At 52.8% G+C, this 25649-nt stretch overlaps 9 protein-coding genes across 9 annotated transcripts; 3 read left to right on the top strand and 6 right to left on the bottom strand.

The window, feature by feature from the left end:
* Nucleotides 1–522: 522 nt before the first annotated feature.
* On the bottom strand, nt 523–7088 carry QC761_211620 (uncharacterized protein). Its single transcript, XM_062876895.1, has 2 exons — nt 1445–7088; nt 523–1380 (listed from the first exon to the last, which is right to left on the bottom strand). Exons 1-2 carry the CDS (start codon nt 6607–6609, stop codon nt 1149–1151), a joined length of 5397 nt encoding a protein of 1798 aa, XP_062735538.1. The 5' UTR covers nt 6610–7088; the 3' UTR covers nt 523–1148.
* A 427-nt stretch (nt 7089–7515) lies between these two features.
* On the bottom strand, nt 7516–10911 carry QC761_0044040 (uncharacterized protein; the record flags this gene model as incomplete). Its single annotated transcript, XM_062872390.1, has 2 exons — nt 7516–9037; nt 9094–10911. 2 exons carry the CDS (start codon nt 10909–10911, stop codon nt 8150–8152), a joined length of 2706 nt encoding a protein of 901 aa, XP_062735537.1. The 3' UTR covers nt 7516–8149.
* A 133-nt stretch (nt 10912–11044) lies between these two features.
* Nucleotides 11045–13289, bottom strand: QC761_0044030 (uncharacterized protein; the record flags this gene model as incomplete). Its single annotated transcript, XM_062872389.1, has 3 exons — nt 13000–13289; nt 12399–12923; nt 11045–12295 (listed from the first exon to the last, which is right to left on the bottom strand). Exons 2-3 carry the CDS (start codon nt 12585–12587, stop codon nt 11045–11047), a joined length of 1440 nt encoding a protein of 479 aa, XP_062735536.1. The 5' UTR covers nt 12588–12923; nt 13000–13289.
* A 1396-nt stretch (nt 13290–14685) lies between these two features.
* On the top strand, nt 14686–15848 carry QC761_211600 (uncharacterized protein; the record flags this gene model as incomplete). The annotated part of the gene is made up of 3 exons (XM_062876894.1): nt 14686–14730; nt 14798–15273; nt 15353–15848. 3 exons carry the CDS (start codon nt 14686–14688, stop codon nt 15846–15848), a joined length of 1017 nt encoding a protein of 338 aa, XP_062735535.1.
* A 131-nt stretch (nt 15849–15979) lies between these two features.
* On the bottom strand, nt 15980–17706 carry QC761_211595 (uncharacterized protein; the record flags this gene model as incomplete). Its single annotated transcript, XM_062876893.1, has 2 exons — nt 16725–17706; nt 15980–16661 (listed from the first exon to the last, which is right to left on the bottom strand). The coding sequence occupies exons 1-2, from the start codon at nt 16727–16729 to the stop codon at nt 15980–15982; spliced, it is 687 nt and encodes a 228-aa protein (XP_062735534.1). The 5' UTR covers nt 16730–17706.
* Nucleotides 17291–19375, top strand: QC761_211590 (uncharacterized protein). The gene is made up of 3 exons (XM_062876892.1): nt 17291–18221; nt 18286–19102; nt 19236–19375. Exons 1-2 carry the CDS (start codon nt 17916–17918, stop codon nt 18418–18420), a joined length of 441 nt encoding a protein of 146 aa, XP_062735533.1. The 5' UTR covers nt 17291–17915; the 3' UTR covers nt 18421–19102; nt 19236–19375.
* On the bottom strand, nt 19146–20379 carry QC761_211585 (uncharacterized protein; the record flags this gene model as incomplete). Its single annotated transcript, XM_062876891.1, has 2 exons — nt 19146–19459; nt 19548–20379. 2 exons carry the CDS (start codon nt 20377–20379, stop codon nt 19146–19148), a joined length of 1146 nt encoding a protein of 381 aa, XP_062735532.1.
* Nucleotides 20380–21167: 788 nt separating this feature from the next.
* On the top strand, nt 21168–25348 carry SEC59 (dolichol kinase; the record flags this gene model as incomplete). The annotated part of the gene is made up of 2 exons (XM_062876890.1): nt 21168–23121; nt 23178–25348. Exons 1-2 carry the CDS (start codon nt 22602–22604, stop codon nt 25346–25348), a joined length of 2691 nt encoding a protein of 896 aa, XP_062735530.1. The 5' UTR covers nt 21168–22601.
* QC761_0043980 (uncharacterized protein) lies at nt 21303–22215 on the bottom strand (the record flags this gene model as incomplete). The annotated part of the gene is made up of 3 exons (XM_062872388.1): nt 22082–22215; nt 21440–22025; nt 21303–21363 (listed from the first exon to the last, which is right to left on the bottom strand). The coding sequence occupies exons 2-3, from the start codon at nt 21628–21630 to the stop codon at nt 21303–21305; spliced, it is 252 nt and encodes an 83-aa protein (XP_062735531.1). The 5' UTR covers nt 21631–22025; nt 22082–22215.
* Nucleotides 25349–25649: the final 301 nt, after the last annotated feature.

Here is a 25649-nt window from a genome sequence, read left to right as displayed (position 1 = left end):
ACCCCTCAAGGTCCTCCCTAACCCCTCACCAAAAAACCTTCCCATCATCAAAGTGACATCTGCAACGCACTGTCTCTCTTCAACCGCTCGGTCAGTTCATTCCCGTGCCTGGTGGTTTCCGGTACTTCAAAACGAACGGCATTCTCGGTCTTCACTCGGCATTTGGCCCCCCCCGAGTACGACTAACGCCCCCCTTACAATCCCATCCCCCCTGCCCCGCTCTTTCCTTTCTTCAATGACGCCCCGAAGCGGGGTAACGTATCGGTATGGCTAACGTCGGACATTCAAACTCCCATCATTCACGTTAGGTACGCCCTACAAAAAAACATGGTAGTAATCGGCCTTTTTGATCACAGAATACTCTCCTAGGAAAGAGTTGTCTCGGTTACAAGTGTGAGCGTGGTGGAAGAGGTGTGTTTTGTGCGGGGATTCATCCCGAAATAGATAAATCATAACAAGTTGTCAATTCAGGGATGGTTGAGCACCTACGTACTTGGATACCTAACTTGTGTGTACTATTGCCGACACCGTGATGCCCACACACTCACTACCTAGTGCCATCAACCTCCTGATGACAACCATTCGCCATCTTGAAATAAGAAACACCCCGAGCAACCACCGAGACTGAATGCACAATAAGCTTCCTGTCAAAGTTCGTCGCATGTCCGAACTGCCATTCCGCCCACAAGGTACATGTCTACCGGACCTGTCGTGCAAGAGTCCGGAAGCTGACACTGGAAGAACTTATCCCGGAACCCACCCCAAAACCACGGAGGTCTTGTGCCTGTCAGGGGCAAAGCAATACCCTAGCGCCACACTCTCTCTCATAACACAAAACATCCTCGCCTCCCGCTCTTATCCAGTGCACAAACAACACACCGAGCACACCCCGACGCCAACATCTGATCTTCATCTAATAATGTTTACATATATTCCTACCTACTGCGGTATGCACTAATCCAGTTCCTATCCGAACCCATCAAGTCTTATCCTATCCCATCCCGAAATTCTCGCAAAAGAATCCAGAAACCATTACTCCGTGCTCATGTATAGCCAGCCAGCCCTCTGTGTCTGAACCAGAACTCCAATGTCCCGCATACTCTATCCCAACAACACCCTCACCTCATCCTCACCAATAACTAGCCCCGTTACTCGGCTGCTGCCCCCCAAAACCGTCCCTCGGTATACGGCGGCGGCGGAGCAGCAGCAGCAGTACTAGCGGTGCTCTGCTGCGTACCAGCCCTAGGAACACCCTGCTGTCTCCCTGAGGATGGCAAAGCCGAACCATCCCCGGAGGCACTCCCAGCATTCCCACCCTCAGCCATCCAACCCACAGCCTTGGCCATCATGCTCGGAAAATACTGCTGAATAAAGCTCTCCCTGTCAACCCCAATGTTAGCCCCCCTTCATCCATCCCCATCCCAACCCCCTAGTGAGAACTTACGTATAATAACTATGCTTCGCATCATGCTCCCTCACAAGATTATGCGCCAGCTCATGCGCCAACACAACCCACCACCAAGTCGTAGCCTCCACCCTCTTCTGCCCCTTCAACTCCCTCCCCACCCCTATCCCATTATCCCCCACAGCACGATGAAGCTGGTTAAAAAACCTCAAATTGCAAAACATACTCCCGTTCGCATTAAAAGCAATCGTCCCACCCGTTTCATCATAAAAGATATGTAGCGACTTCGCCGGCAACCGGTAAATCTCCCCACAGTCACTCAGCAACAGCTCAAACTGCTTGATTTCGGCGATATTGTTCGCCAAAAAGGTTGAGGTGTCAGTGGAGATGTCTTTGGAGATAAAGACTCGCATTCCGCGGGGGGCCTCCGCCGCGAAAGTGATGTTTTGTGCCGGGGTGGTGTCGCAGTAGACAGCCTTTTCTTTGACTTCCCTCTCGGTAGGGGGAGAGAAGAGGCTGGTCGAGTCGTGAGCGCGGGTCGAGTTGATCGCGTTGAGCAGGTTTTGCTGGACGACTGCTGGGGAGGTGACGCGGCCGTCGTCTGCTTTGCGGGTTTTGTTTTCTCCCAAGGAGACAGGGCGTTTGGTGTCTCGCTCAGGTTGGGAGGGAGGTGCGAAGTTTTCGAGTTGCCTTTGTTGCTCGCCGTCATCTCCGGTGTCCAGTCCCAACCGTCTGGTCAAATCAGAAAAGAAGCCCCTTCTGTATTTCTGTTGTTGCGGCGGAGAAGCCAAAGCATGGTCATCTTCGGGTGAATCGTGGAAGGCACCAGGCATCTGATCACGAGTGGGCGTCTTAACCTCTTGACGCGCAGCCTTTGCCGCAAGATTCTGTTCCCACTCCTGTTCCCGCTCCCGAATCTTGCTCTGTTCTGCCTCGAGAGCCTTGCGTCTCGCTTCCTCCGCGATCCTGGCCTCAGCAGCCTTGGCACGCAGGATACGATCGACATTGTACCCACGATCCCGTAACTGAAGCAACCCAAGCTTCAGGAACGGCTCAAAAAAGAAGTAGGCCGACTGATTCGGCCTGTTGAGCAAAAGTTGGCAGATGGCCTGCCCGACCTGGTACATGTCCGGCTTATCATCTTTATGTTCAGCCGCAACATATAAGATCCAGCAGTTGTCGCCCTGGGTGCTAGCCGCAGAGCGCTTCTCCTGATGATACTTGTTGTGTCCCTGAAGCGACCGCCTCAGTCCAACCGAAGACACAGAAATGACCTGAAGATTCGCCTCCAACCACTTCGCATCCCTCTTGACCAGCTCCCGTTTGTCCTTCGCATATTCATGCAAGAAGATCTTGGACCGCTCAATCACATGCTTTCTCAGCCACTCTGCTCCATCCTGTCTCGATCTCTTGGTGCCAACCAGAATATGCTCCTTGACTCGACCCCCCAAGTTCTCGGACCCAAGCGCCTGGTAAAAAGCTTCAAGGGCTTCATCCTCCGGCGCACACAGTAGCGACTCTTTAAAGAGCCTGTAACTGATGTAATCATCCAAAATGACAATATCAGCCGGCGCAGCCAGTACATAATGCTTCACCGGCGCATCCTCCTCCTCATAACTCGTATCATCCGACTCCTTCGGCTTACTAGTCGCCAACTCCATCGACCCCAGCAACCAAGCCGACGACCTCATCTTCCTAATCAACTCCTTATCCTTCCTCAACGTGCTCCAGTCATCAGCCAGCGATCTCAGCAGACTCAGATACCTATCCGGACTCTGCATCACACTCAGCAGCCGGGCCGGCTCACTGCACGCCAGCGTGGCAATCTCATGTTTTGTCGGCTCCGTCCGCGCCCCGCACTTGAACAAGAACGCATTGGCGTTCTGACCAAAGTCAACAAAGTCAAAGATGTCCCCGTAGGTGGTCGAGTTGCCAAGGTAACAGTTCTGGGGCTTGACATAGACAATCGACTCCTCTGCCTTGGTGCCGAATCCAAACGATGTGCCCTTCTTTCTCACCACCGGGACGATGGCAGCATTCTTCAGCTTCGCCAGGGCGCTCATGTCAAGGTCCGCGAGCCGACTGGCAAAGTACTCAAAGAGAGCAATAGCATTACTGCGGTCCTTGGGCGGGTTGGCCAAGAGCCTGTCGACGCAACGCGCCATGTCGGGGTCGCGCCGAACACCAAACTTCGGCGCATGGTCATGAAGCTGTCTCCGCAGGATCTTGTGACCAAGAACAGAAGCCCGCTCGTTGACAAAGCACTGCGATGGGGAAACCAGCGCCTTCTCATCACCCTCAATCGGGAGGATAGCCTTGGGAGTCTTGGAGATGTCAAAGACAGCATACCCATTGACCGAGTGGTTCTGAATAAAGTAGGTCATAGATTTTGTCCGAAGCTCCTCGTCTGTTGAAGCCATCATGTCCACCAACTCAGAGACCGAAGGATAAGGTCGCAGACCAAGCGTGGCGAGGAATCGCCCCTCTTTGCTGGTGGCCCTGAAGCTACCTGGAGGTCCGGGCCATTGGATAATAGGCAACCGCAAAGCCCGGAGCGTATCCTTTGGCTCGAATAGCTCAGAAACCTTGTAGAGACGTGACGTGCCCTTTGCGGGCTCCATGCCACGAGGTCCATCCTCGGCAGGGCAGAGAGCTGACTCTCTCAGCTTCTTCAAGTCAGCAGCAGGGATATCAGCTTCGACCGAAGCAAGGTACCGAATAAGTTCCATATGGCTCCATCGTGGCGCGGCTCCTCCGGCAGAAGTAGGTGTTGGACTCAACAGCCGCGTGAAGATGGTGTCCAGATCAACTGTCTTTCTCACTCCAAGGGTCGTGAGGAATTTCTCCTTTACATTGGCACACCCCTCGAGCGTTGGCAGATCATCAAACAACTTGACAGAGGGAAAGAAAGCTTCGTTTGGCTTCTTCATGCCCATCTTGGTCGGCATAACCGTGATGTTCCGCAACGCCGACTCGACCGAGGACTTTGAACTTGGGCTGAGGTTATCCCAGCTCTTTGAAAGTACCGTCAAGACCTGAACAGCGAACGAAGCATTCTTTATCAGATTCTGCTCATCCTTTTGTCCGGCAGATTCAAGCAAAAACCGAAGCCACGGCACAATCCCCAGAGGCTCCCACCCGAGAGCGCGAAGCTTGACCTCAGGAATACCAGCCGTAAAGGCATGTGGCAAGCAAGTCGGCGGCACTGGGAGCGTCGCAGGAATGTTCTTGTTGTGGTAGAACAAAATCGTGCCCAGTGTGACTATCTCACCCGAGTCACCACCCTCACTAACAGTCGCGACAGCAACATCCAAGAGTCGTCTAAGGTCGGGCTGAGAATAATCTACAGCGGCAGCGGCATTCGAAATCCACTGAATAAAATGTCGAAGCTGGTCCTTGTCCATCGCCTTTGAGCCCAGCTCTTGACAGATATCTTCAACGGTGACATCCTTGATCAGCTCAAACTCGATTAACTTTTTGATGAACGGATCATTCTTCATCGAGTTTAGAATGACCGGAATTCCTCCAACAAACTTGCTGACCTCCTCAGACGAGTTTCGGACCTTGGAGGTGGACAGGACACCCCTCGACGAAAACACCTCAATCGTAGGACGCTTCCAGGCAGTCCAAAAAGCCTCTTCAATGAGCTCGCCCACTTGAGCGCTAGGCGTAGAGTCCAAAAAGGTGTATGTCTTGAGGATATGGAGAGCCTCTGGCGCGAACTTCTCCACATCAGCCAGCGGTGGCCCCTTTTTGTTGCCGGTAGACAGTCGCTTGAGCTTCTCATCCAGGTCCGCCATCTCGTTGATAAAAGCGAGACGGGAAAGAATGCCTGCCACGCGCAACATATCCTGATTCCATGTCCGTACCCATCGAGCATTCAGATCGATAGCCTCGCGCTCGACAGTGGGGATAACCGAGGGCGCAAAAATATGCATACCAGCACCAGTCGTCTGGGCAGTTGGGAAACCAATGAAGACACGACCACCCGGCTTCTTGCTAGGCAAAACTGATGCAAAGATATCGGCCACCTTGGCAGCCTGGCTGGAGGCAGACATCTCCGACGCAACAGTCTCATCAAACGACGAAGTCAAAATCGACAACTTCGTCTCCTTAGGTGGCGGTTTCTTGGTAGCTCGCTCTAGCTCAGCAGAAAAGTTGGCACCAACATTCGTCTCGATCGTAGCCGCAGTAACCCGAAGAAAAATGGTCGATGTTGACAAAGCCGTGAGATCCTCGGCAATGGAATCCTGTACAACCTGCTCCTCCCTAGCAGCCTTTCCTCTCAGTCCCGCCGCCTGGGAAGTAGCCGAAGTAAGCTTCGAGAAGAAACTCCTGAGTGAGGGCATCTCAGAAACATGCTGCTCATTGTTCCCATTGGCCGCAACCGCCTGGGGCTTCCACCCGATAACACTCATAAACGTCCCATCAATCTGTGTGCTTGTGCGGCCGGCCGCCTTGAGCTTCATAAGCCCTCCCTGTGCTCTCGTCTCCAAATCCCTCGGAATGGGAACCCCCAAGCTTGGCGACGACTTCTTCTGAAGTGACAATATTCTCCAGTCATCAATCCAAAACTCCACACTGTCCAACGCAACAAACGTCAAACTCGTAGCAAGGAACTGGCTAACCGACAGCAAATTCGGCAGCGGCGTCGTCGTATTCCTGTAGTCCAGAATAAAAGCCGTGTCCTTGGTCACCTGCCCCTGCGGCAGCAAATACTTCTTCGTAAACAGCGCGTTCCCCTTCCAGTAAAACGCCATCGCCTCGCTCCCCGAGCTGACAAATGGCTCCTCGCAGTCGGCAAAGACACTGTAGAATCCAACCCCAAAAGCGCCAATCTTGGTCTCGTCCGGGTTTCCCTCCGCAATCCTCTTCAGTCTCGCCCAGTCTGTCTTTGTAAACGGCTGGCCATCGTTCTGCACCACCAATCGTCGGAGGGTATGGTTCTGGACGGCATGTTTAAGCAGCTCGGACTGGTTCGTCGTCTGTGGAAGCGGGACGCTGATCGAGGGTATTGTCTCGAACTTGACCTTGACTGTGGTAGCTTGTGCATCGGCGGCATTCTGGATCAGCTCTCGGAGGGTCGTCCACTCGCCAGAGTATCTCGCCAAGACCTTGTCGATTAGGGCGCGGGTATCGACAGTGACCGCTTCTTCATCGTCACCATTGCTCAAGGCTTGCGCACGAAGCCGTGCGTAATCCATGGCTTTTCAAAAGCGGCTGGAATATCGGTATTGGTGTCCTGGGGCCGATGCCGACAAAGTTGTATTACTGGGGTGCTTGGAAGGGAAACAAACTGTATTATAAGAAATCCGATCGTGAAATGTGTTCTCTTCTTCTTCTCTAGCTGTAAAAGTCGAAAGGAAAACAAGGCGAACGCTTAAAGGAAAGAGATCGAAAAAGTCCTAGGAATTCGTTGACCGATAGAGCCCTTGGAGGGTCTTGAGCTTGCTCAGCTGCTGCACCTTGAGGGACCAGAAGACACCAAGGCTGCAGGCTGCAGATGAGGCGGCGAGGCGAGTGACGTTGGGCGTCTCAGCGGCAGGCGATGCGCCTTATCACCCTCTTATCGCCGCCCGCCCTCAGAGCAACGACGCTGGAAGCCCACCAGGTTGCCTGGGCTTTGTAATCAGGTGAAAGCCCACGCGGGTGAAAGAAACCTCCCGAGGAAAGGAAGAAAGCACTGGAACAGCTATCGTACCTCAATTCACTGTTGCCTGAATTTTTTGGACCTCAGAAGATATTCAGAGACAAGATGTTACAGTTGTTGTAGTTGTAGCAGTTGTGTAACCCTAACCCCCATCGTCACCCTACCCCTGAACTTGGAGAGATCGGATTTCTCTCCAACATTGGGAGGAAATGCTGATGCCACCACAAAAGAGGGCGTTTACGCCACTCGCTCATGTTCTTTTAGCACACTCAGACGACCATGTTTCAGTTACGCCATCATTCAGCCACACCGAAGGTTTCCACAACCTCATGCCAGCACCAGCTTCGAATCAAGCAGTCTTAGTGATGATTATTTGTCCAGTATGGTGGTAGTGTCACGTTGCATTTACTCAATCATTCTACTTGGAATCACACAAGCCACTCATATCATCAGCTGGAATGGCAGACACAACAACTAGCAACTTCGATTGTTTCACTCAACACACACTCATTTTTAGTCCCCAACACTAATACGTATCGACTACTCACGGGTATTAACTAATCAATCATTTGCAACAAAATAATACCACCACATGTCTGCCCTCAAACTCAAACAGTTCCCCGGCAGAGCACGCACCCAGAACAACTTTCATGCCTAACCATCCTAACGGTATAGTCTTCCCTTATCTGCCTTGATAGTTTTCCTCGAGAAATGCAGCAACCAATAAAACAAAACAGCCGAGACAAACGACATAAAACTTGATTATTGCGCTCCATTTCCCCTTTGATGCTGCGTAAACTGCGCCTGAACAATAAGAGGCAGAGTATATACTCTTTTGCCCCAATACAATGTTTTCCCCATTATCCCGAAAACTCCCCATCCCAATTACACGAAATGCAAGTTAAACACGCAAATATGTACAGTAAACCAAGCAATCCTTGAGCTTCCACGTTGCCGTTGTGCCATTCGTCCTGTCCGATGACGACTGAAAACTGATGGCCGTATGACAAATAAGCGCAGACTGGTAAATAAGCTTGCCGCAATGGCAAGAGACCGATATGGGGCATCAAACATATATCGTTTACCCTCCTCTTCTAATCGCGAAGGTGTTCGCGAAGGTGATGCCGCCGCCCATTCGCCCCAGCCGGCGCGTAGGCCATACCAGGCACGGCAGGATCCGAACTCGCCGCAGCGGCAGGACTAGTCCCCCTGCTGCCAGCACCACTCCTTCCAGGTCTCGGGCTGGGCATCACCCCTCCCATGGCGCCTATCCGCGGGCTGCGTGGGGTGCTTCCTCCCCTCGTTTCCCTGCGGCCGCTCTTGAGCTGTTGATTCTCCGTCCTCAAAAGATCCAGCTCCCTTTCGCGATCCCGGACCATATCCTGTAGTTCGGCAAGTTGACGCTGATGATAAGCCAGCTCATTGGCTGCGTGAATCTGCTGAATCTTGACGATATTCTCGTTGGCTCGCGTAGTGAGAACTACAATCTCTTCCCTGAGCCTCTTCATCTCGTGGTTCTGCTCCTGTTGATAACTGGAGGCGTTCTGGTAATTCTGACGGACAAAGTCGGCTTCGTTTGACAAGGCAGCAGCCTTCTTCTCAGCCTTTTCTGCCCTGGCTTTGGTTTCGGCGAGTTCCTTCTCGAGCTGGGCAAACCGGGCAATGTCGGGGATGGTTGACTGTTCCATCGCCAGTGTGGCCTCGGCAAGCTTGAATTCAAGCGCCTTGTTATGCTCCTTGAGCGACGCGACCTCGGCCTTGACATTCTCGAGCTTCTCCGTGGCTGCTGCCGCGACCTTGTTGGCCTGCTTGCATTCCTTCTCAAAGTCGGACCGGTCGTTGAGAGCTTCTGTATATCTCACGTGAAGCGTGTTGAGGGTGCCTCTCCATGACTCAAGTTCCTTCTCTAGAGGATCAGTATGTGCACGCAACTTCGCGTTCACGGTGCTGAGATCGTCAACCCGGTTCTCAAGCTTGAATATCTGGAAATACTAGTGAGTTTAGGTCTCCAAAATAGTCTCATGGGGAGTTTCCTTACTTGGTACGCCATACCCTCCAACTGGGCAACCGGCACTTCGGCCATCTCTGCCGACCGCTCGTTATTAACAGGGTGGCGCGCCAAAGTGTCTCTCAGCAGCTCAGACATGGGCACCGAGGACGAAGCTCGCGTGGTCCTTCGACGCTTCGACATCATATCTTGATCATCATCCAAGGGACGCTTCCGACGACCCAACTCACCATTATCAGCTTGAGTTTGGGGTTGTGACTCCCACATCTCGTCCACGCTAATTGGGAGGGGTTGAGACACGTAATCAATATCGTTCTCGGGGTTTTCCAGAAAACTGGCAAATGCGGCGGCAACCTCATGAGGTGGAGGTGCGTATTCGGGGTCCTTGAGATGCCTGACCAGCAATGCGGTCACCTGGCAAAGAGCATTGCTGATCTCCAGAGGTGACATATCGGGATACGAAGGCATTTCACGGAGCTGTAGTAAAATGTGCTCCAAAGAGCAAATGGTGGCGAGGGACAGGAATATTGTCGATTCGCAACTGAGCTTGGGAGGCAGGTCGACCTGCCTGGCTTCATGGTCGAAGAGAATGACGACATCGAGTTGCCCGCCAATCTTGGAAAGATCTTGGCCAGCTTCTGCCACAATCACCCTGGCCGCCTCGCTGACGTGCTCCGGCGACTCGGTACTCAAGACTGCATACGTCTTGTTCAGTTGGGACAAGGGAACCTCTTGTGCGACGATTTCCTCAAGGTATTTCAGGGTCCTTCCTGGGCGTGCCACGATTAAGATGCGGTCGTTGAGCCACCGCAGCGTCTTGAGAAACTCATAGACAAAGGAGAACTTGCTGTTGGAATTGATAGCATGCTTCAGCATGCCTTCAGAGTTGAGTTGATGGAATGTGTCGTCGTCGAATGCTGGGAGGTCAACCAGGTCGTTCAATCGCCTGAAAAAGGCATCAATCTTGGCCGTCAGAGCATCGTCCGGAGCTTGCAAGCCTGGTTCGCAGTAGACATCGCCAAACTCAGTCATCGCCTGCAGGTTTTGAGCAATAACATCGACATAGAGCGACCGGGTGTTGGCCGCCATGGGTAGGGTTACCACGAATTGTCGAAGCTCAATAGGGTTTTCATCGATGTCGTGTGCCGCGTCGTGATCGGAATCCACCTCGGCGGTCCCCAGTGGTTGTACATCGTGAACCGAGAACAGAGGGTTCGACATGGCTGGGCCTTCGCCTACACCGTGTGAGAGATCCACAGAGGTCGTTAGATCCGACGGAGCAACTGTCGTTGGTAAATTCTCATACTCCATCTCGGTGTTGTGCTGATGATTGCTGCCGATAACAGGGAGCTCGGTGGAAGAAAGCGCGAGGACTTCCTCAGGGTAGTGGCTTTGTGGGGCCTCAAATAAACTGCCATCGTGAAGACCGATGGCTTCTCGCAATTCTTCCACTGCGTCACGCCGAGGAAGGCTCCGGCTTGATATTGGTACCGCAATGGAGGGAGAAGAAGGACCTGGACCGGCCTCGGATAAGACTGACGGCTGCGGGTGATGTAAATGAGTCATGTCGGACATTGGAACTCCAGGCTCTGTGTGCTGCAACTGGGCTTCTTCCGAAACGGGAAATGAAGATTGTTGAGGTTGTGGGGGTGGTGGAGGTTGCGACTGAGCCTCTTCCGATACTGGAAATGAAGGCTCTGGGTTATGCGACTGGTGGACTGCCAACTCTGGCTCTGGCTCTGGCTGCGGTTCAGGATCAGGTTCTGGATGCAGCATCCAGTCTGGTAGGGCTGATCTCAGATCTGCGACAGCGTCGGACTGCTTGCCAGATGGCGGCGTTGGCCCCATTTTGATTCGAATGTTGTTGGAGACTGGTCGTAATGTTTCAGTTTCTGATCGTTGAGGGAGAGATTGAGTAGTGGGGAAGGTAGAACTGCGCGGCGGAACAGAACCGGAACTTGCGGCTCTGGCCAAGCGGGTATCACTGACAGGTGGTTTTGTGGTGTTCGCTGTTGGAAACCAGAGTCCTCTCTTTTTGCGCCGTTTCGGGAACGAACTCTTCGACCCTTTGGCTCGACTCCTGGCTTTGAGTTCGAATTTGGTTCAAGTGGCTCGAAAGTGGCACAAATGGATCTACCAACTGCGCTTGCTGCGACTGCCAACTGGAGCTCAAGATCTCTGGTGAGGTGACCTGTGGTGAATCAGCTCGCGGCGCGTTGTTTACACTTGGGATGGAGGAGTTTTCGATGGGTGCAGGCGTGCGGCGTTGTTGGCTAATCGCGACTTGACTATCTCGATTCACTTCACTGCCTTGGTAAGTCTCAGCCACAGCGGACTCCACTCCGCCGAAGGGGTCGTTGCTGAGGTGAGGGTAGTCGGGCTGCGTCAAGAACCCCGACACGGAGCTGCTCTGTGAATGGTTATTCTCGTCTCGAAATGCCTGTGGCGTGTCGTGGTTGACAGGTTGATGTGATGGATCAGGTTGGCGCGATGGTATCAGAGACTCTGATATCGTCCCCTCGTCGTGGTCCAACGTTTTCGATACTTGAGGTTCTTCTTCCCGGCTGGACTTTTGTTGCTCCTTGCGCTGTTGCTCTTCTTGCTGGCTCTGCCCCACCTTCTGCTGGTGCTCTTCGACCTGCTGCTCACACTCTGCCTGCTGCGATTGTTCGCGCGCGACTTGAGAATCCAGCGCTTGTTGCTCCTCACGCTCGAGGGAACCCACTCTCCGTCCTTGCGATTGGCTAGCCAGCACAATCTCCGGGATCGTTGAACTGAGCTCCGACTCGCCAGTGGCTTGGGAATCAGGTATGGTTCGCTGGCTGAGAACCTTTCCAGATGATGCCTCGTTGCTATCGGTATGAGATGTGGAATCGAGCTGACTGCTGTTTTGAGACGAGAGCTGAGATTCTGTAAACAACTGATAGTCTTTAGGATCCACTTGTGACGGCGGATGAATATCCAGTACAAGCTGCCTCCCTGCCTTGTCAGGAATATTATCAACTTCAACCCCAAGCTCTAGCTCTGGAGATGTATAGCCCGAGTCGTCGCCCTTGGCCCTCTTCGCAGGTCTCGCGTCGTCTTCCTCGTTCTCGTCCTCGGCAGCTTCGGGCAGAGAGCTTGCCGACCGCTTTCTGCTCTCCTGACCTTCCCCAGCGAGGAGCTTCTTCTTCTTCTTCTTCTCGGCCTCCCACTCGTTGATGGCTACCTCGTTTACGTGCTTGGCAGGCTCCTAAGAAGAGGAAACACCCCATGGCGGTTAGCGCGTCCCAGGGAATTGAACGAGACAAGCAGCTTTGACAGGCAAGCTAAACAGCACAGGAATCATCAAGTACCCAGGTTGGATCGTAGGTCTGCCCCTCGGGGCTATCCTCCCAGTCTATCAAGTACAGGAGCTTGCCGCGCTCGACCTTCTCGTTGAGGATGCTGCGGACTTGGTACTCCTCTTCAGGAGTGGGATCGCGTGTGGCCTTGCGATGTCTGGCTTTGGGCGGTTTGGACTTGGCCTTTCTTCTGGCAGGCATTGGCAACCTTTTGACAGAATGGGCAAGGCTGCCAGTGGGCTTCCGCGACGGGACGCGAATTCGTACTACAGACCGGCGACCAAGCGCCTTGGTGATTGTCTTGGGTATGTGGGAAGGCTGCGACAGCCGGGCCTTTGGCACCAAGTTAGCCACGCTTTGGCAAGGGTCCTGTCAATTGAGTACACGCGTTGATTGGTCAGCCTTACCTAGCTCGGGAGGTCTCTGGGAGGTCACGTGCTCAGGTGCTTCGCTTGGCTGTGGGCCGTCTAAGCAAGTCTGGTTGCGGGTTTGCAAGTGTTTGTTTTCGCGTCGAAGCGGTTCTTGGTGCTGGGATATCTGGGTTCGCTCACGGCGCTGGTCAGTCTATTTCTTTGTTTGCAATCCCGGCCCCGGCCCCGGCTGGTTTACTTACTTGCTTGTTTTGCTGGCGGAAAATGGTGCTGGCAAAAGAACGGAAATGGAAAAGGTTGTGGGCTGCAAGGTAGATAACATGCAGGTCTCTCCTCGCGGGTCAGGTTAATTCAAGGTCATCTCAAGAATTTCACCTGGCCGCCAGCTTACAGTGGCTCCCTTGCGGCTTGGAAGATTGATGGCCGACTGTCGACATTCGACAATGAAGAGTAGATGACCCGCCTGCTCTGTTGAGCCACGATATCACACGAGTCTACCTATCAGGCCGAATCATATCTTAGCTCTAGACTGCGGAGAAGATTATTCCATGACCTCTTCATCAAGCAGCAGGCAGCAGACAGGCAACATCGGCAAGAAGCTAGTTCTGGCCGTTGAGACTCGGCTGTAACGACAAACGCTCAGAAACCAGCCGTTCACACAAGCCAGGCTACACGAGCACTCACTTGTGCAAAGGGACTTGGGATCACAGATATGTATGTAGTTCGCGTCATACCCCTCACACCCAAAAAGGTTTGATTCATGCTAAAGTTGGAAATGTGGCCAATCACTCATCTCTTTCTTCTCTTGGCCCCCTCCTGGACATCACCTGGCTCGGTTGTTTCAGGGACTACTGGGTCATCTACGCAGAGTATCACTGATGGCGAACCGAGTCTCCTATCTGCGTTCACCGTACCTGCTGCTTTTCCGACTTCGGTGTTTCAGAACTACTATGGTTCGTAGTCACAAAAGTACGCCCTCGGGTGATCCTCGAAAGCTGACCTTGACTGTCTTGATATCAGTCACCCCTGGGCCGACCACGGACAGTCAACCTCAACCCGTGATTATTGACCCGGTGTCAAACGTGACCTTCCCCTTTAACCTCACAAACCCAGACAGAACACCGACTCATGGTCTGGACCCAATTCTGTATCCCCGAGCTCTGGCCAACCTGACATACAAAGATGCCAATACCCTAGTCCACGATGCCATCAACTCAATCTGGGCCATCTTGGAAACCAACACATCAGACAACTGCTCCAAATGCACAGCTTCCCTGTTGGTCGGTCAAACCGTGGCCAGATTTGCGCCTGCGTGGTTGCCTGAGGTTATGATATCCCTTTGCATTGGGACAGGATTTCAAACAGCAGCTGTGTGTGAGCAGACATACCAGGCCGCCACTTACGGCGCTCCATGGACACAGGTGTTGAATTTTGCCAATGTATCGGGACTGGATGGACAGTATATCTGCGCCTGGCTGAGTCCTACTTTCTGCCCTCCACCTACAGTCGTTCCATATAAAGTCCAGTTTCCAAAACCAAGGCCGGGAAAAACCAAAACACCATCCAGGAGCAGGAAAAGAGTCAAGGTCCTGCACCTGTCGGACCTTCACCTGGACACCCGATACAAAACTGGTTCTGAAGCAAACTGTACTGCTGGGATGTGTTGCAGGATCTCCTCAACCCACTTTTCGAACTTGAACTCAACTCAAGCTGTTATCAATCAGCCGGCACCACTTTTTGGTTCTTACAAATGTGATTCTCCCTACTACCTAGCACTTGCCGCGCTCCAATCCATTCAGCCCCTGACTGGTGTTTCAATCGAGAACCCACCAGCGTTTACTTTGTACAGTGGCGACTTGGTTGCCCATGAAATAGAAAGTGCGAGCGGAAGAGAATATGTACACTCCACGGAGGTGTCCGTTTGGCAAATGTTCAAGGCATACATCGGGGGGCCCATCTATGCGGCACTTGGTGTGAGTTTTTATGTTGTCTCCTCCATTTATCTCTAGTGAAGGTGGTCAAGTTACTCATGAAATGCAGAACCACGACTCAGTCCCAACCAACCTCGGAAGTCCTCACTCCATCGACCGCAACGGGCCTCTCGGCCAACAGTTCTCCTGGCACTACGATCATATCTCCAAGCTCTGGGAGCACTATGGTTGGATCGACAATGCTACTCAGACCCAAGCTTCTTTGCATTACGGCGGCTACTCTATTGGCCATCCGCTGGGCTTGAGGATTATTACAATCAACACCGATTTTTGGTACCAAGCCAATAATTTTGCATTTCTACATGCTGAGAACCCAGATTACTCGGGAATTTTCTCCTTTCTCGTCGAAGAGCTTCAGAAAGCTGAGGACGAAGGCCAACGGGTATGGATCATGGGCCATGTGCCCACCGGCTGGCAGGGCCAAAATGCTCTCCCTGAAGGGTCGGATGCTTTCTATCAAATCATTGAGCGATACTCTCCGCATGTAATTGCTAACGTGTTTTTCGGTCACACCCATGAAGGCACGTATTTGATTCTTGATGTTGCTACAAGAGCCTCCAAACTGACTTCAATTTCTGCCAGACCAAGTTTCCATTTTCTACAGTAACAATGGAACTTTACAAACAGCATATGATGCTCTTGTTGCGGCATGGACCGGCCCCTCATTGACCCCGTTAACCAACCTGAACTCGGGTTACCGCCTGTACGAAATCGACACTGGCACATGGGAAATATTCGAAGCCTACACTTACTACGCTGACGTCAACACCTTCACTACTCTCAATTGTACCGGGCCAGTCTTCCAACTCGAATACTCTACACGCAAGGCCTACAGTCCAGCGGCAGACTGGCCCGAGGACGAACCTCTAAACGCCACGTTTTGGCATCGAGTCACAGAAGCCATGGAAAAGGACAAAGGGCTGGTCAGTCTGTTCAACACCTACCAAGGGAAGAGTAGTATCAGGAGTCCAAACTGTACAAGTGATGCTTGCGCAGCAGCGAAGATCTGCTACATAAGGAGTGGCAGCACTGCCTTGGGAAGGGCTTGTCCGCAAGGCTTTGGCAGTGTCCAAAGCCCATACACCGGCGTCAACTTCTGATAAAGACTGTCTTTCATAGAAAAGAATAGATCGTGTGTTGTCTCCTAAACGCCATATGTTGCTGCCAAAGTACATCATAACATCCCAAACCTAACAGAAAGAAACGCCCGTCTCAAAACATCCCCAGTCATCTAGAAGAAAGCCACCAACCCCAAAGCAAGCCCCCACATCAACCCCCTCTTGAGCGTCAAGCTCCCCGCCCCAGCAGTAGCAAAAGCAACCTTCTCCTCCGTCCCAGTAGGCACATTAACCCCCGCCGGGGCAGCAGCAACACCAGCAGCAGACGCACCACCACCCTCGACAACAGGCTCCTCCCCATTCCCATCCCCAGACTCACCCAAGAGACTACCGCTCAACCCAAAGTCAGGCCCCTCCCCAGAAGCAACAAGCTCCCAATCACCATCCCCCTCCCATTCACCCCCCGAAACAGCCGCAACCCGTCCCGGCTCACCATTCACCGCAGCACCAGCCTCAACCTCAGTCTCAGGCGCAACAGTAGCCCAAACACCATTGCCCACCACAACAGCAGCCTCCGTCCCCAAAACATTCGGGCAAGTGATCGTAACAGTCGGCTCGGTGCACCCGGCACACTTGACGGCAGTCCGGACAAAGTTGGGGGGGATCCCGCTCTCGGGGACAGACCAGAGGTTGGCATCGCCAGTGAACTCTTGCATAATCGTATAAGTAGCATCCCAGGAAGAGCTCGCGTCGGCAGCGATAAAGTTGACGGCCCATTCACGGGTAAAAGTAGGCTCGGGGGGGTGGCAGGAGAGGAGAGAGGCGGAGTATAGTCCGTCGGTGCTTGTCCACTCACTTTTACTCTCCATCATTAGACAACCGGTCGATATATCACAGAAAGGGGGGGGAAAAGCTTACGACATGACGACGATGAATTTAAAGAGTCTAAAAAGAGTGTAGTAGTAGAAGAACAAGTCAAAAAGAGTGACTTAAGTCAAAAGAGGGTGTCTGTCAAGAAAAACAAAAAAAACACAGAGAGCGACTACGGTTGAATGATCCAAACCTTGAGGAAAGGAAAAGGAGAACAAGAGCTCGCCATGGTGGTCGTGTCTATCGTGGCTTATATGCCAGAACAGAATCACTCGATCACCTATCTCTGATTTGAAACTGTTACCTCCCACGCCTGAGTGATTTGGACGGCCGTCCCGAGCTATGTTGTGGTGTCTTGGTTCGGGAATGGGGTCATATTGAGAAGCATTCCTACTTCGTCGGTGAGGAAGCGGGAGACGCGACCACATGAGGGACTGAGCTGGGACGATTCTGAGACGTCGAGATGCCAGTGACGAACACAAAAATAAACCAGAGCGTAGGGACCAGATAAGAGTCGCGTTGAAATGCACGTACAGCAGCAAGTGTTTAAGAATCATCAGTGATGGAAGTTGGGCAGCCCGGGCCTGGATCACAGATCACGAATGCCAACGATACCACGAGAAGCCCACATCAACAAACGTTGCAAATCACAGCTTGACGGCAATGACTTGATTGATAGAAGAGCAATCGCAGCACTTGGCAAAATCACAGCAATCAATCGTAATTCTTGATAATCCAGGTCCAGAGAAAGCCCTCAACCAGCCCCTCCATCCCCATCATCAACAACAAACAGAAAAAAATTGTCTCCAATCATTCAGCATTTAACACCCACAGAGGAAAAGGTGCAAAACTTCCTATCAAGGATTTCAATCTCCGGAGCGCGACTCTCAAACAAGGGTCAGGCAACCAGACGCCGTGGGATACTAGCGACGGTCGTGGCAGCTCCGTGAATACTTTTTGATCTAAAGAAGAAAAAGAAGAAACCGTCAAATTCGCACCGCAAAATCTAAAGATATACCCCAAAACTTTTAAGTGGGGTCCGGGTCTGTGCCTTTTTTCTCGGCGCGACACGGCGCCCGCTTTCTCGCCCCACACACATGTCTGTATCTTATCTGAATCTTATCGCATCCTGCCATCTTCCACCGCCTTCTCCAGTCGCCGCAGTTGAACCATCAGCCCATCATCACCACCCTTCTCGTCCTCCCACATCCCCCCATTCCCCTATAACCCCCGCCCACAATGCCCTCAGAAGACTACCGCGCCGCAGTCCCCGGCACCCTCAAACTCAAAGGCGTCTCCAACAACCCTGCCGCCATAAAAAAGAAGAAGAAAAAATCCAAATCCAAACCCTCCGACCTAGAAAAGAACCTCTCTACCGGTCCCCCAGCAGACAAACCAACACCCGAACCCACCCCCGACTCAGAAAAACAACTCCAACGCCGCTCACCATCCCAAGAACCACCACCAGAAAACGGGGAGAACGACGATAATGACCCCCCAAAGACAGAAGCAGAGCGCAGGTTCCTAGAGGCAAAGCGCAAGAGGGTATGCTCCCCCCTCCACCATTTCATCCTTCAATGCTGTTACTGACGGGTGTTGGTATCAATAGTTACAAGAACTCACCTCCTCGGGCAAACTCCGCCCCGAGCTCCTCAAAACCCACAAGCAGCGCGTCGAGGAGCTGAATTCCCACCTCTCCAGGCTGAGCGAGCACCACGATATGCCAAAGATTGGGCCCGGTTAAATCACATCACGCCTGTTTGTTGTTGAATGTCCGGGGAAAAAAGGGGGCACATTCCAACTCGAGACATTCACCAGAGACACCTTGTTTACATTACTTCTCCATGCTATTTTCGATACCCAAAATCACACTCATAGCGGCCATAATAAATAAACCGAGATCATGCGCAATCACTACCTATACTTTTTGAGTTGCCAAAACATTGCAGAGGCTAGGGATTCGAATGATAGAGAGAGATATAATTCGTAGGATCACAATCTCACTCATGTCTCTTTTTGTAATGTCAATAGTATTCCTCTATCATCATGTCAGCATAGCTACAGCAAAAAGCTGCTCCCTACCCATCCATTGATCCCTCTAATTCACCAATTATAATACCCGTATATATGTACATTCCCTCCCTTCTCTCTCTCTGTGCGTGTGTTTGTGTTCCATCTATGCCATATGTTTCCCTTTTGTTACCATGTGTATACCCCTCCCGTAATGAATGTGATGCCTGCGCCGGCCGTGAATGACGCAGTACGGCTCGCCAAGAAAGCAAGAAATGATGAACCCCAAGACCCTGAAAATAAAACCAAGACCCATTGCGATGCAGAACGACAGAAAGAAAAGAACCACCATCAGAAAGAAAAGGGCCGCCACCATGAAGCACCCAGCTCAATGCCCGCCAGGAAACAAACAGGGGGTCCCCATTCCCACCCGGTTTGCGTCCGCACCAATTCCACCCACTAAATCAGAAACATGCCCATCGCAGCAATAACACCCGCCAACAACGACCCCTTTTGTTGCTTCTGCATCCCGAGAGCCCCGTTCTGGAGGCTAGGGGTAACAGTCGGCTCCTCAGCACCCGCTGGCGTCGTCTCTACCGGGATGTCATAGACAAAAGTCGTCGATGTGACAGTGATGACATTGCCATTGGAGGTCTGAGTGAAAGTGGTGACGATAGAGCTAGAGGTACGTCTCGTGTTGCTCGTGTTGGGAGGAGGCGTAGAAGTAGACGTCTCCTCATCAGGCAGGATGGTAGAGGTCGTCAAAGTCGTTTCTATGATGACTATCAGCAATCACTCCAAATTCATATCAACGAGCAAAACGTCGAGCAAAACGTCGGGAAAAAAAAAAGCCGAACGTACCTCCATCAACCGCAGAAGACAACACCTGCGATGAAGAGGACGACGACAACGACGAAGAGGACGACGAAGCCATAGAGGTGGAAGACGCACCAACAGTCGTCCGCGGCACAGAAGAAGAAGGGTCATCCGGGGGAAGAGTGTTCCCTGTGGGACTCGTGAGGGACGTACCAGGTTGTGTAGTAGGAGTAGGCTCGGGAGTGGGCGTGGGAGACGGCTTGCTGCTGGGAGTGATGACCGAGGTGCTGGTTGGGGCGGTAGTGGTGGTGGTGGTGATGGTGGTCTCAACTGGGGGCACAGAACTAGAGGACGTTGAAGCTGTGGGCTCGGGTTCAGGCACGCTAGTGGAGGTTTCGATCGAGGTCGAGTTCGCGTCCCGCTTGGCCAGTTGGACAATGGACGTTGCCAGAGCCGCATTGGCTTGGTGAACGGCCGCAACGGCATCGCGTTCCGATGGCCAGACACCGTCTTGGAACTTCTCGGGGAAGTACCGGTGGAGAAGGTCGTGAAGAGACTTGGGCGATGCCGCGTTCAGTAGAGTTGAGAATGATGAATCCCTTGAGGCATCGGCGACCTCTTGCTGGCCTTCGGCCTGATGGCACGGCATCTTCCACCGCGGGTGAGGGCCGGCCATGGCCACACCGGTCAGCACCAGCCATGTGAGGCCCAAGACCAACATGGCTCTTCGGCAGAAAGTCATGGTTTTGCGTCGAGGTTGTGGTTGGCCGTCCTCGAGATCTTTTGGTGTCTGGATGGCAGCTTTCTCGTCGATGTCGACAGAGGGAACTGGCTCGTAAGAAGGCGGCTTACCACCGACTGGGCTTGAAGGACTCATGGCTGTTTTTGATAATGCAGAAGAGGAGACGATCAGGTGGGGGGGAGTGCCGAATAGCTGCAGGAAGAGTCCACCGTGATGTATGGCGCTGAATCTCCGCGCCTATAAAAAGCTTGCCGCTGATGTATCGCTCGCACTAGTCTAGGAGATGCCCAGTATCAGACTGCTTGTGTGGTTGTGTGCTGGACGAGACATTCAGCGACCAGTGATCCAGTCCATGCAACGTCTGGGGTTTTGGTTTGGTTTGCGGAGTTGAGACAAGCAGAAATCAGGTAAGGCCAAGTCCAAGCAGGGAAACCAGGCAGGCACTACGACAAATGTATAACAGACGGCTCTCGGTCTCGGAAGCTGCTCGACAGTGGACGAAAAGGAAAGGATCAATCTGTGAAAAAGCTTACTCGTATCAAAACCTGAGCCTTCCCAGCTGCCAGCCTTCCACGTTGCCGAATTTCCGCTCACAGCTCCACCTTCACCGATCTCTCAAGCAATACCCCCACCGACAGAAAGCTTGATATGTTCAGCTTGGCTGGGAAGGCGCTGTGGCAGAGTCTGATGTGCGTGGCAGTGGCAACAGGACAAAGACGGCGGAGGGGAGGGGGGTGGTTGGCGGTTATGTTTGGTAATAATCAATTGGGCTGGTTGGGGATATAAATCCGACGGTAGAAGTTCACAAAACCATCGAGGTGTTCGGCTCCTGAAATGCAGAGAGGGAGCTCGCAGAAACCTTGATGACGCCGCACTGGCAGGGGTGTGAATTGTCCCCACCAACATCCACAGGGGCGGGAACAGCCTGGCAGGGAGCTCCTGGAACAGAACCAGAAGAGAACAGAGAGTGACAGAGTCACAGAGCCTTCTCGGCCGCCCGGACAAAAGACACAAACGCTCGACAGCTTCACAGAGGACTGGCTGATCAGGCAATTGGGTCAGTATCTCACCTCGTGTTGGTATTTGAGGCTCGGGATGGATGCCACTCCAGCCTTCGGACTGCAGCCTCCTTCTCTTCTGTCAGCCATTCGTTTTTTTCCTCGTCTTCGGCGGGAGTGGTTGGTGGGGGGCTCACGATCGGGGCTGTCCCACCGAATCGAGGTGCAGCGAGCTGAGCAAGATGTACCGTTCCACCTCTTGGCAGTCTGGACTAGCGCCACCTTGATTGTCGACAATCACCAGTTCGCAAATGGGAGGTGTTGACGCGGCAGGCGAGAGACACTGCCAGAGAGGCTGCAGTTTCACCGCATGCCTTCTTCTCTTCATGAGCCGCTGCCAAGAGCGTACACACGTGTCCCCAAAACAGGTGGGAAATCCGGCCGTCTGTCATCCAGAGTACGACATGTTTCAACTTCGGATACTGGGCTAGCCAAGGCGGTAACGGACACAAAAGTTGGTTAATAACTGCGCTAAATACACTATACCCTAACTGTGGATCTCTGGAAAGTCGTCAACGTCATTGATAAAGACTGTAGTATCCCGACGTGGTGTTCGCCCAGCCGCCATGGACACGAGAATTATTTTATGCGAGCTTTTTCCGGTACCATAGGCCCTCCGCTATCGTCAGAGTCAACATCGATTGTGCTTGGAAACAAATACCAGTAATGATGAGTCTTTTGCCGCCGTGTTGATATTGACGAGATGAGATCAAATGTTGCGATCTTTTTTAGTGTCAGGCTCTCATCTCGTATTCATCTAAAAACAGAGCATTATCCACCATCCAAGCAAAGCCTAGAGGAGAACTTGCCAGTGCTTGAAGAAGCACAGATACCAGCCGAGAGAGAGCCCTGCCTGTGGTTTCAAATGTCTGAAACACAATTTTTTATCTCATCAAACACTGTCTTCAGTCAGAGCGCAATGTCTTGAATCGAATGTCGTTGAAAGCCCTCCACACACAGCCACAAGCCACCCCTGAGCCACATCGCGCGTCAAATTCCCTTGAAGCTATGACCACCTCCGTCCCGTCATCAGTGGCTTGACGGCCCGCCGGGATCCAGGGAGTAATTGCATCGTGCGTTCAAGGGGACGGACAGGACACCTCTTAGCTACTTTCGGGCATGTGATAACCGCCTGACAACGTTCCAGCGTCAACGTCAACGGCGCCAGCAGACTAACCAAGTGGCCAAACATGTCAGCGACAGTTTTTAACACTGTGGACAATATCTAATCCAGCTTCGGAACCTGTCTAGCTCTTGCAAAACCCCCATGTTGCGCCAGATCGCTCTTCGAGATTGGCCATGCCTGAGCAGTTGCAACCCCCACCAAACCAAACCGCCGCTGAAAATGCGGACGACGATCTCGACACCTTGAGGGTCCTCTCTCGGTCCCCTCATCCTTACCACCGTCAGAGCTTCGAGCTATTAGAACCGTCAGATTGCCTGATTCCGAGCCACGAGCCGTTTCCCTCCCTTGGCAAGGACTCAACACCACCGAGCGACAGCGGGACCGAAGCCGACGATGAACATTTCCTCAAGGGTCTGCCCGCACCAAAAGTAAGGCTACATAAAGGCCTTCGCGGAAAGAATGAACCACTTTCCGGAACATCCACGCCCTGGCTCTCGCCGGCAGTTCTGGAGGAGGAGGGCAGGATGACGGCGTTGGGTATAAACCATGGCGAAAAGAGGGTCGCCGCAGAAAGAGTGCGCCGGCGCAAGGAAGTAACACGAAGAATAGCTGAAGTGTTGTTGCTTGGCTTCCAAGGGGGCATCGTGGTTTTGAACCCAGACGCTCAACCTTATGTCAGGATATACGGCAAGAGTATGTACCCTAATAGATTCAGATATTGTAACTCCCGGCTAACAGAGTGGCCGCAGAAGTTCTTGCTGTAATAGCGATGCTGCTTGGATTAGCTGCTTTGTATCCGCTGAGACTGGCCCTATGGGCTTACCGTCGTGGCACGCCGTCCAAGGCTTTGCCGATTCGTGTTCCGGCAGCGTTCGATCCAGCACCACTTCTCTATCCATTCATTACGCCAGTTCTAATATCCTTTTTGGTGGCACAAAATGTGAAGGGTGTCGTATTGCCAAATTTGGTTCTCGGCATAGCAGCATTGCCCAGGGCTCTGTTCCCGGGTTCGCGGTATTGGGAGAGCCTCAGCTCGAGTCACTGGCTGTTCTCGTGCGCTCCGCTGTTTCTGGACAGACTCATGGCAACAACCCCAGGATCCCAGCAGGGAGAGATGTCAGCTGAAGTGTTGGTCCTGCTGTATCCATTACACCAGACTTTGTGTCTTATCTTGCACCATCTTACCACGACCAGTCTTTTGGCAGCCGAGCTCCAACTGCTGTCGGTGGCACTCATAAACCTACTACTGCTAGCAACCTCTCCCCAGGCAGTTATTTTGCAGGCTGTTTTATGGGGAGGCGGTATTGGTCTCATGGTTCTTAGCGGTCAGGTCATTCAATGGGGGATCTCTCTGGCCCGTGTGCCAAAGTGGCGGTTCAAGAGGAGCGAGATACCGTCGAAAGGGGGCTTTGGATTCGGGCAGCTAAAACGGATGCTGTCATCACCAAACGCCCGCCGGCAGCGATCGTCTACAGGGGAGTTCACGAACACGTTCTCCGACTCGGCTCAGTCTACAAATCGAGAGCTTACCACCAAGCCCACCACCCTCCGGGCAGACAGCTTCAGCGAAAACGAAGTCGTGCCCCCCCCAACCCCTGACGCTCCATCCAGTGCTGTTAAGCTCAGCTTTGCCAAGCCATCTGCTAGCCAAAGCGTACCTCGGAGGCACACTCTCCCTTCCACGGGAAAGCCCGGCCCACGCTCAAAAAGCAGCACACCGTCCGGCCGCCGCAAACGTTCTGCGTCCTCGAGCGTGCGCGCCTTCTTTTCTCTCACCCATAAGCAAGCCACCCTACGCAAGTGGATGTACTCGAGCTACGTCCTCACGAGCATCATCCTCATCATCTTCCTCGGCATCCGGACCTACGTCCAGTACTACGCCCTAGACGGCAACGAACCGATAGGCTGGGCGTTGGGTTATCTCTTTGGCGGGCTCTCACAGTTCCGCTTCCAGGTGGTGCAGCACGACCTAGAAAAATGGATCTGCCTCCCTTTTCGTCTCGAGTCTTCTGACGTCCAATGCTCCTCGGGCTGGATCCAACACCTCCGCCAGTTTTCGTTTGGAGAAGCCAACACGAGACTTGTTCTCTCCGGCTACTGGCTGACGATCATTGCGTTTGGCCTCGCCATAGTCTTTAGTCTATCACCAGTCTGCGAGGTGGACACGAGAAGAAAGGTGTTTCACTTTATGATGGTGGCTATGTTCTTGCCTACGATTTACATCGACCCTACGTACATCGCTTTGGCGTTGTCACTCATGCTAGCGATATTTCTACTTCTGGACCTGATCAGAGCGAGTCAGCTGCCGCCTTTGTCGGGACCGATTGCGAAATTCCTCACTCCGTATGTGGATGGGAGGGATTTGAGGGGGCCGGTGGTGATTAGCCATATTTTTTTGCTGATTGGCTGTGCTATTCCGTTGTGGCTGTCGCTTGCTGGTCTTGGGAGGGAGGGGGAGGGGTATGTTAGGGGGTGGGAGGTGAGGGAAAGGGAATTGGCGATGGTGAGCGGCGTTGTGTGTGTTGGGTTGGGAGATGCGGCTGCTAGTTTGATTGGGAGGAGGTGGGGGCATAGGAAGTGGCTTTGGGGAGGGGGGAAGAGTATTGAGGGGAGTGTGGCGTTTGCGGGGGCGGTGTTTTTGGGGTTGGGGGTTGGAGGGGGGTGGTTGAGGTTGGGGGGGTGGGAGACTGTGACGACTGGAGGAAAAGGAGGAGGTGGTGGTGGTGGTGGAGGGCATGAGAGTTTGATGGGGGTGTTGGATGTTGGGAGGTTGTATAGGGAGTGGGGGAGGGAGAAGGCGCCGAGGATGGGGGTTTGTTCGGTACTGGCGAGCTTGACGGAGGCGGTGTTGACGGGGGGGAATGATAATGTTGTTGTGCCGGTTGTGCTTTGGGGGTGTGTGAGGGGGTTGGGGATATGAAAGGTTTTTCTCAATATTATAGCGGGAATAGACAAAACATGGTGATAGAGAGAGAGGGTTGGATGTGAGAGGTAATTAACTGAGTTGTACATGGGTTGGCTTTTTTGCTCGTTTTGTAAATACCCCTTTTTGGTCGTCTGTGTAGCAAAAGAAAGAAACGAAGACAGCTTATTATTGGTCCATGTATTCCAAGAAAAAGCAGGAGATATATTGTTGCCACACTTGCTGTACCTTGCATTAAAAGCCAATCAATCAACTTTCATCAGGCCGCAACCAAAGATGTTGGGCTTTCCGGAATATC

This window comes from Podospora bellae-mahoneyi, chromosome 2 (genome assembly GCF_035222275.1).
Source record: "Podospora bellae-mahoneyi strain CBS 112042 chromosome 2, whole genome shotgun sequence".
NCBI lineage: Eukaryota > Fungi > Ascomycota > Sordariomycetes > Sordariales > Podosporaceae > Podospora > Podospora bellae-mahoneyi.
This window is presented reverse-complemented; position numbering and strand designations above follow the sequence as displayed.

What these genes read in the sequence shown, in the direction of transcription:
- QC761_211620 (XM_062876895.1), bottom strand. Translation starts at nt 6,609, where the DNA reads ATGGATTACGCACGGCTTCGTGCGCAAGCCTTGAGCAATGGTGACGAT. An exon ending in GCGAAGCATAGTTATTATAC is followed by an intron (nt 1,381 to 1,444) that starts GTAAGTTCTCAC and finishes TGGGGTTGACAG; the next exon opens with GGAGAGCTTTATTCAGCAGT.
- QC761_211590 (XM_062876892.1), top strand. Translation starts at nt 17,916, where the DNA reads ATGCCCTCAGAAGACTACCGCGCCGCAGTCCCCGGCACCCTCAAACTC. An exon ending in TAGAGGCAAAGCGCAAGAGG is followed by an intron (nt 18,222 to 18,285) that starts GTATGCTCCCCC and finishes TGGTATCAATAG; the next exon opens with TTACAAGAACTCACCTCCTC.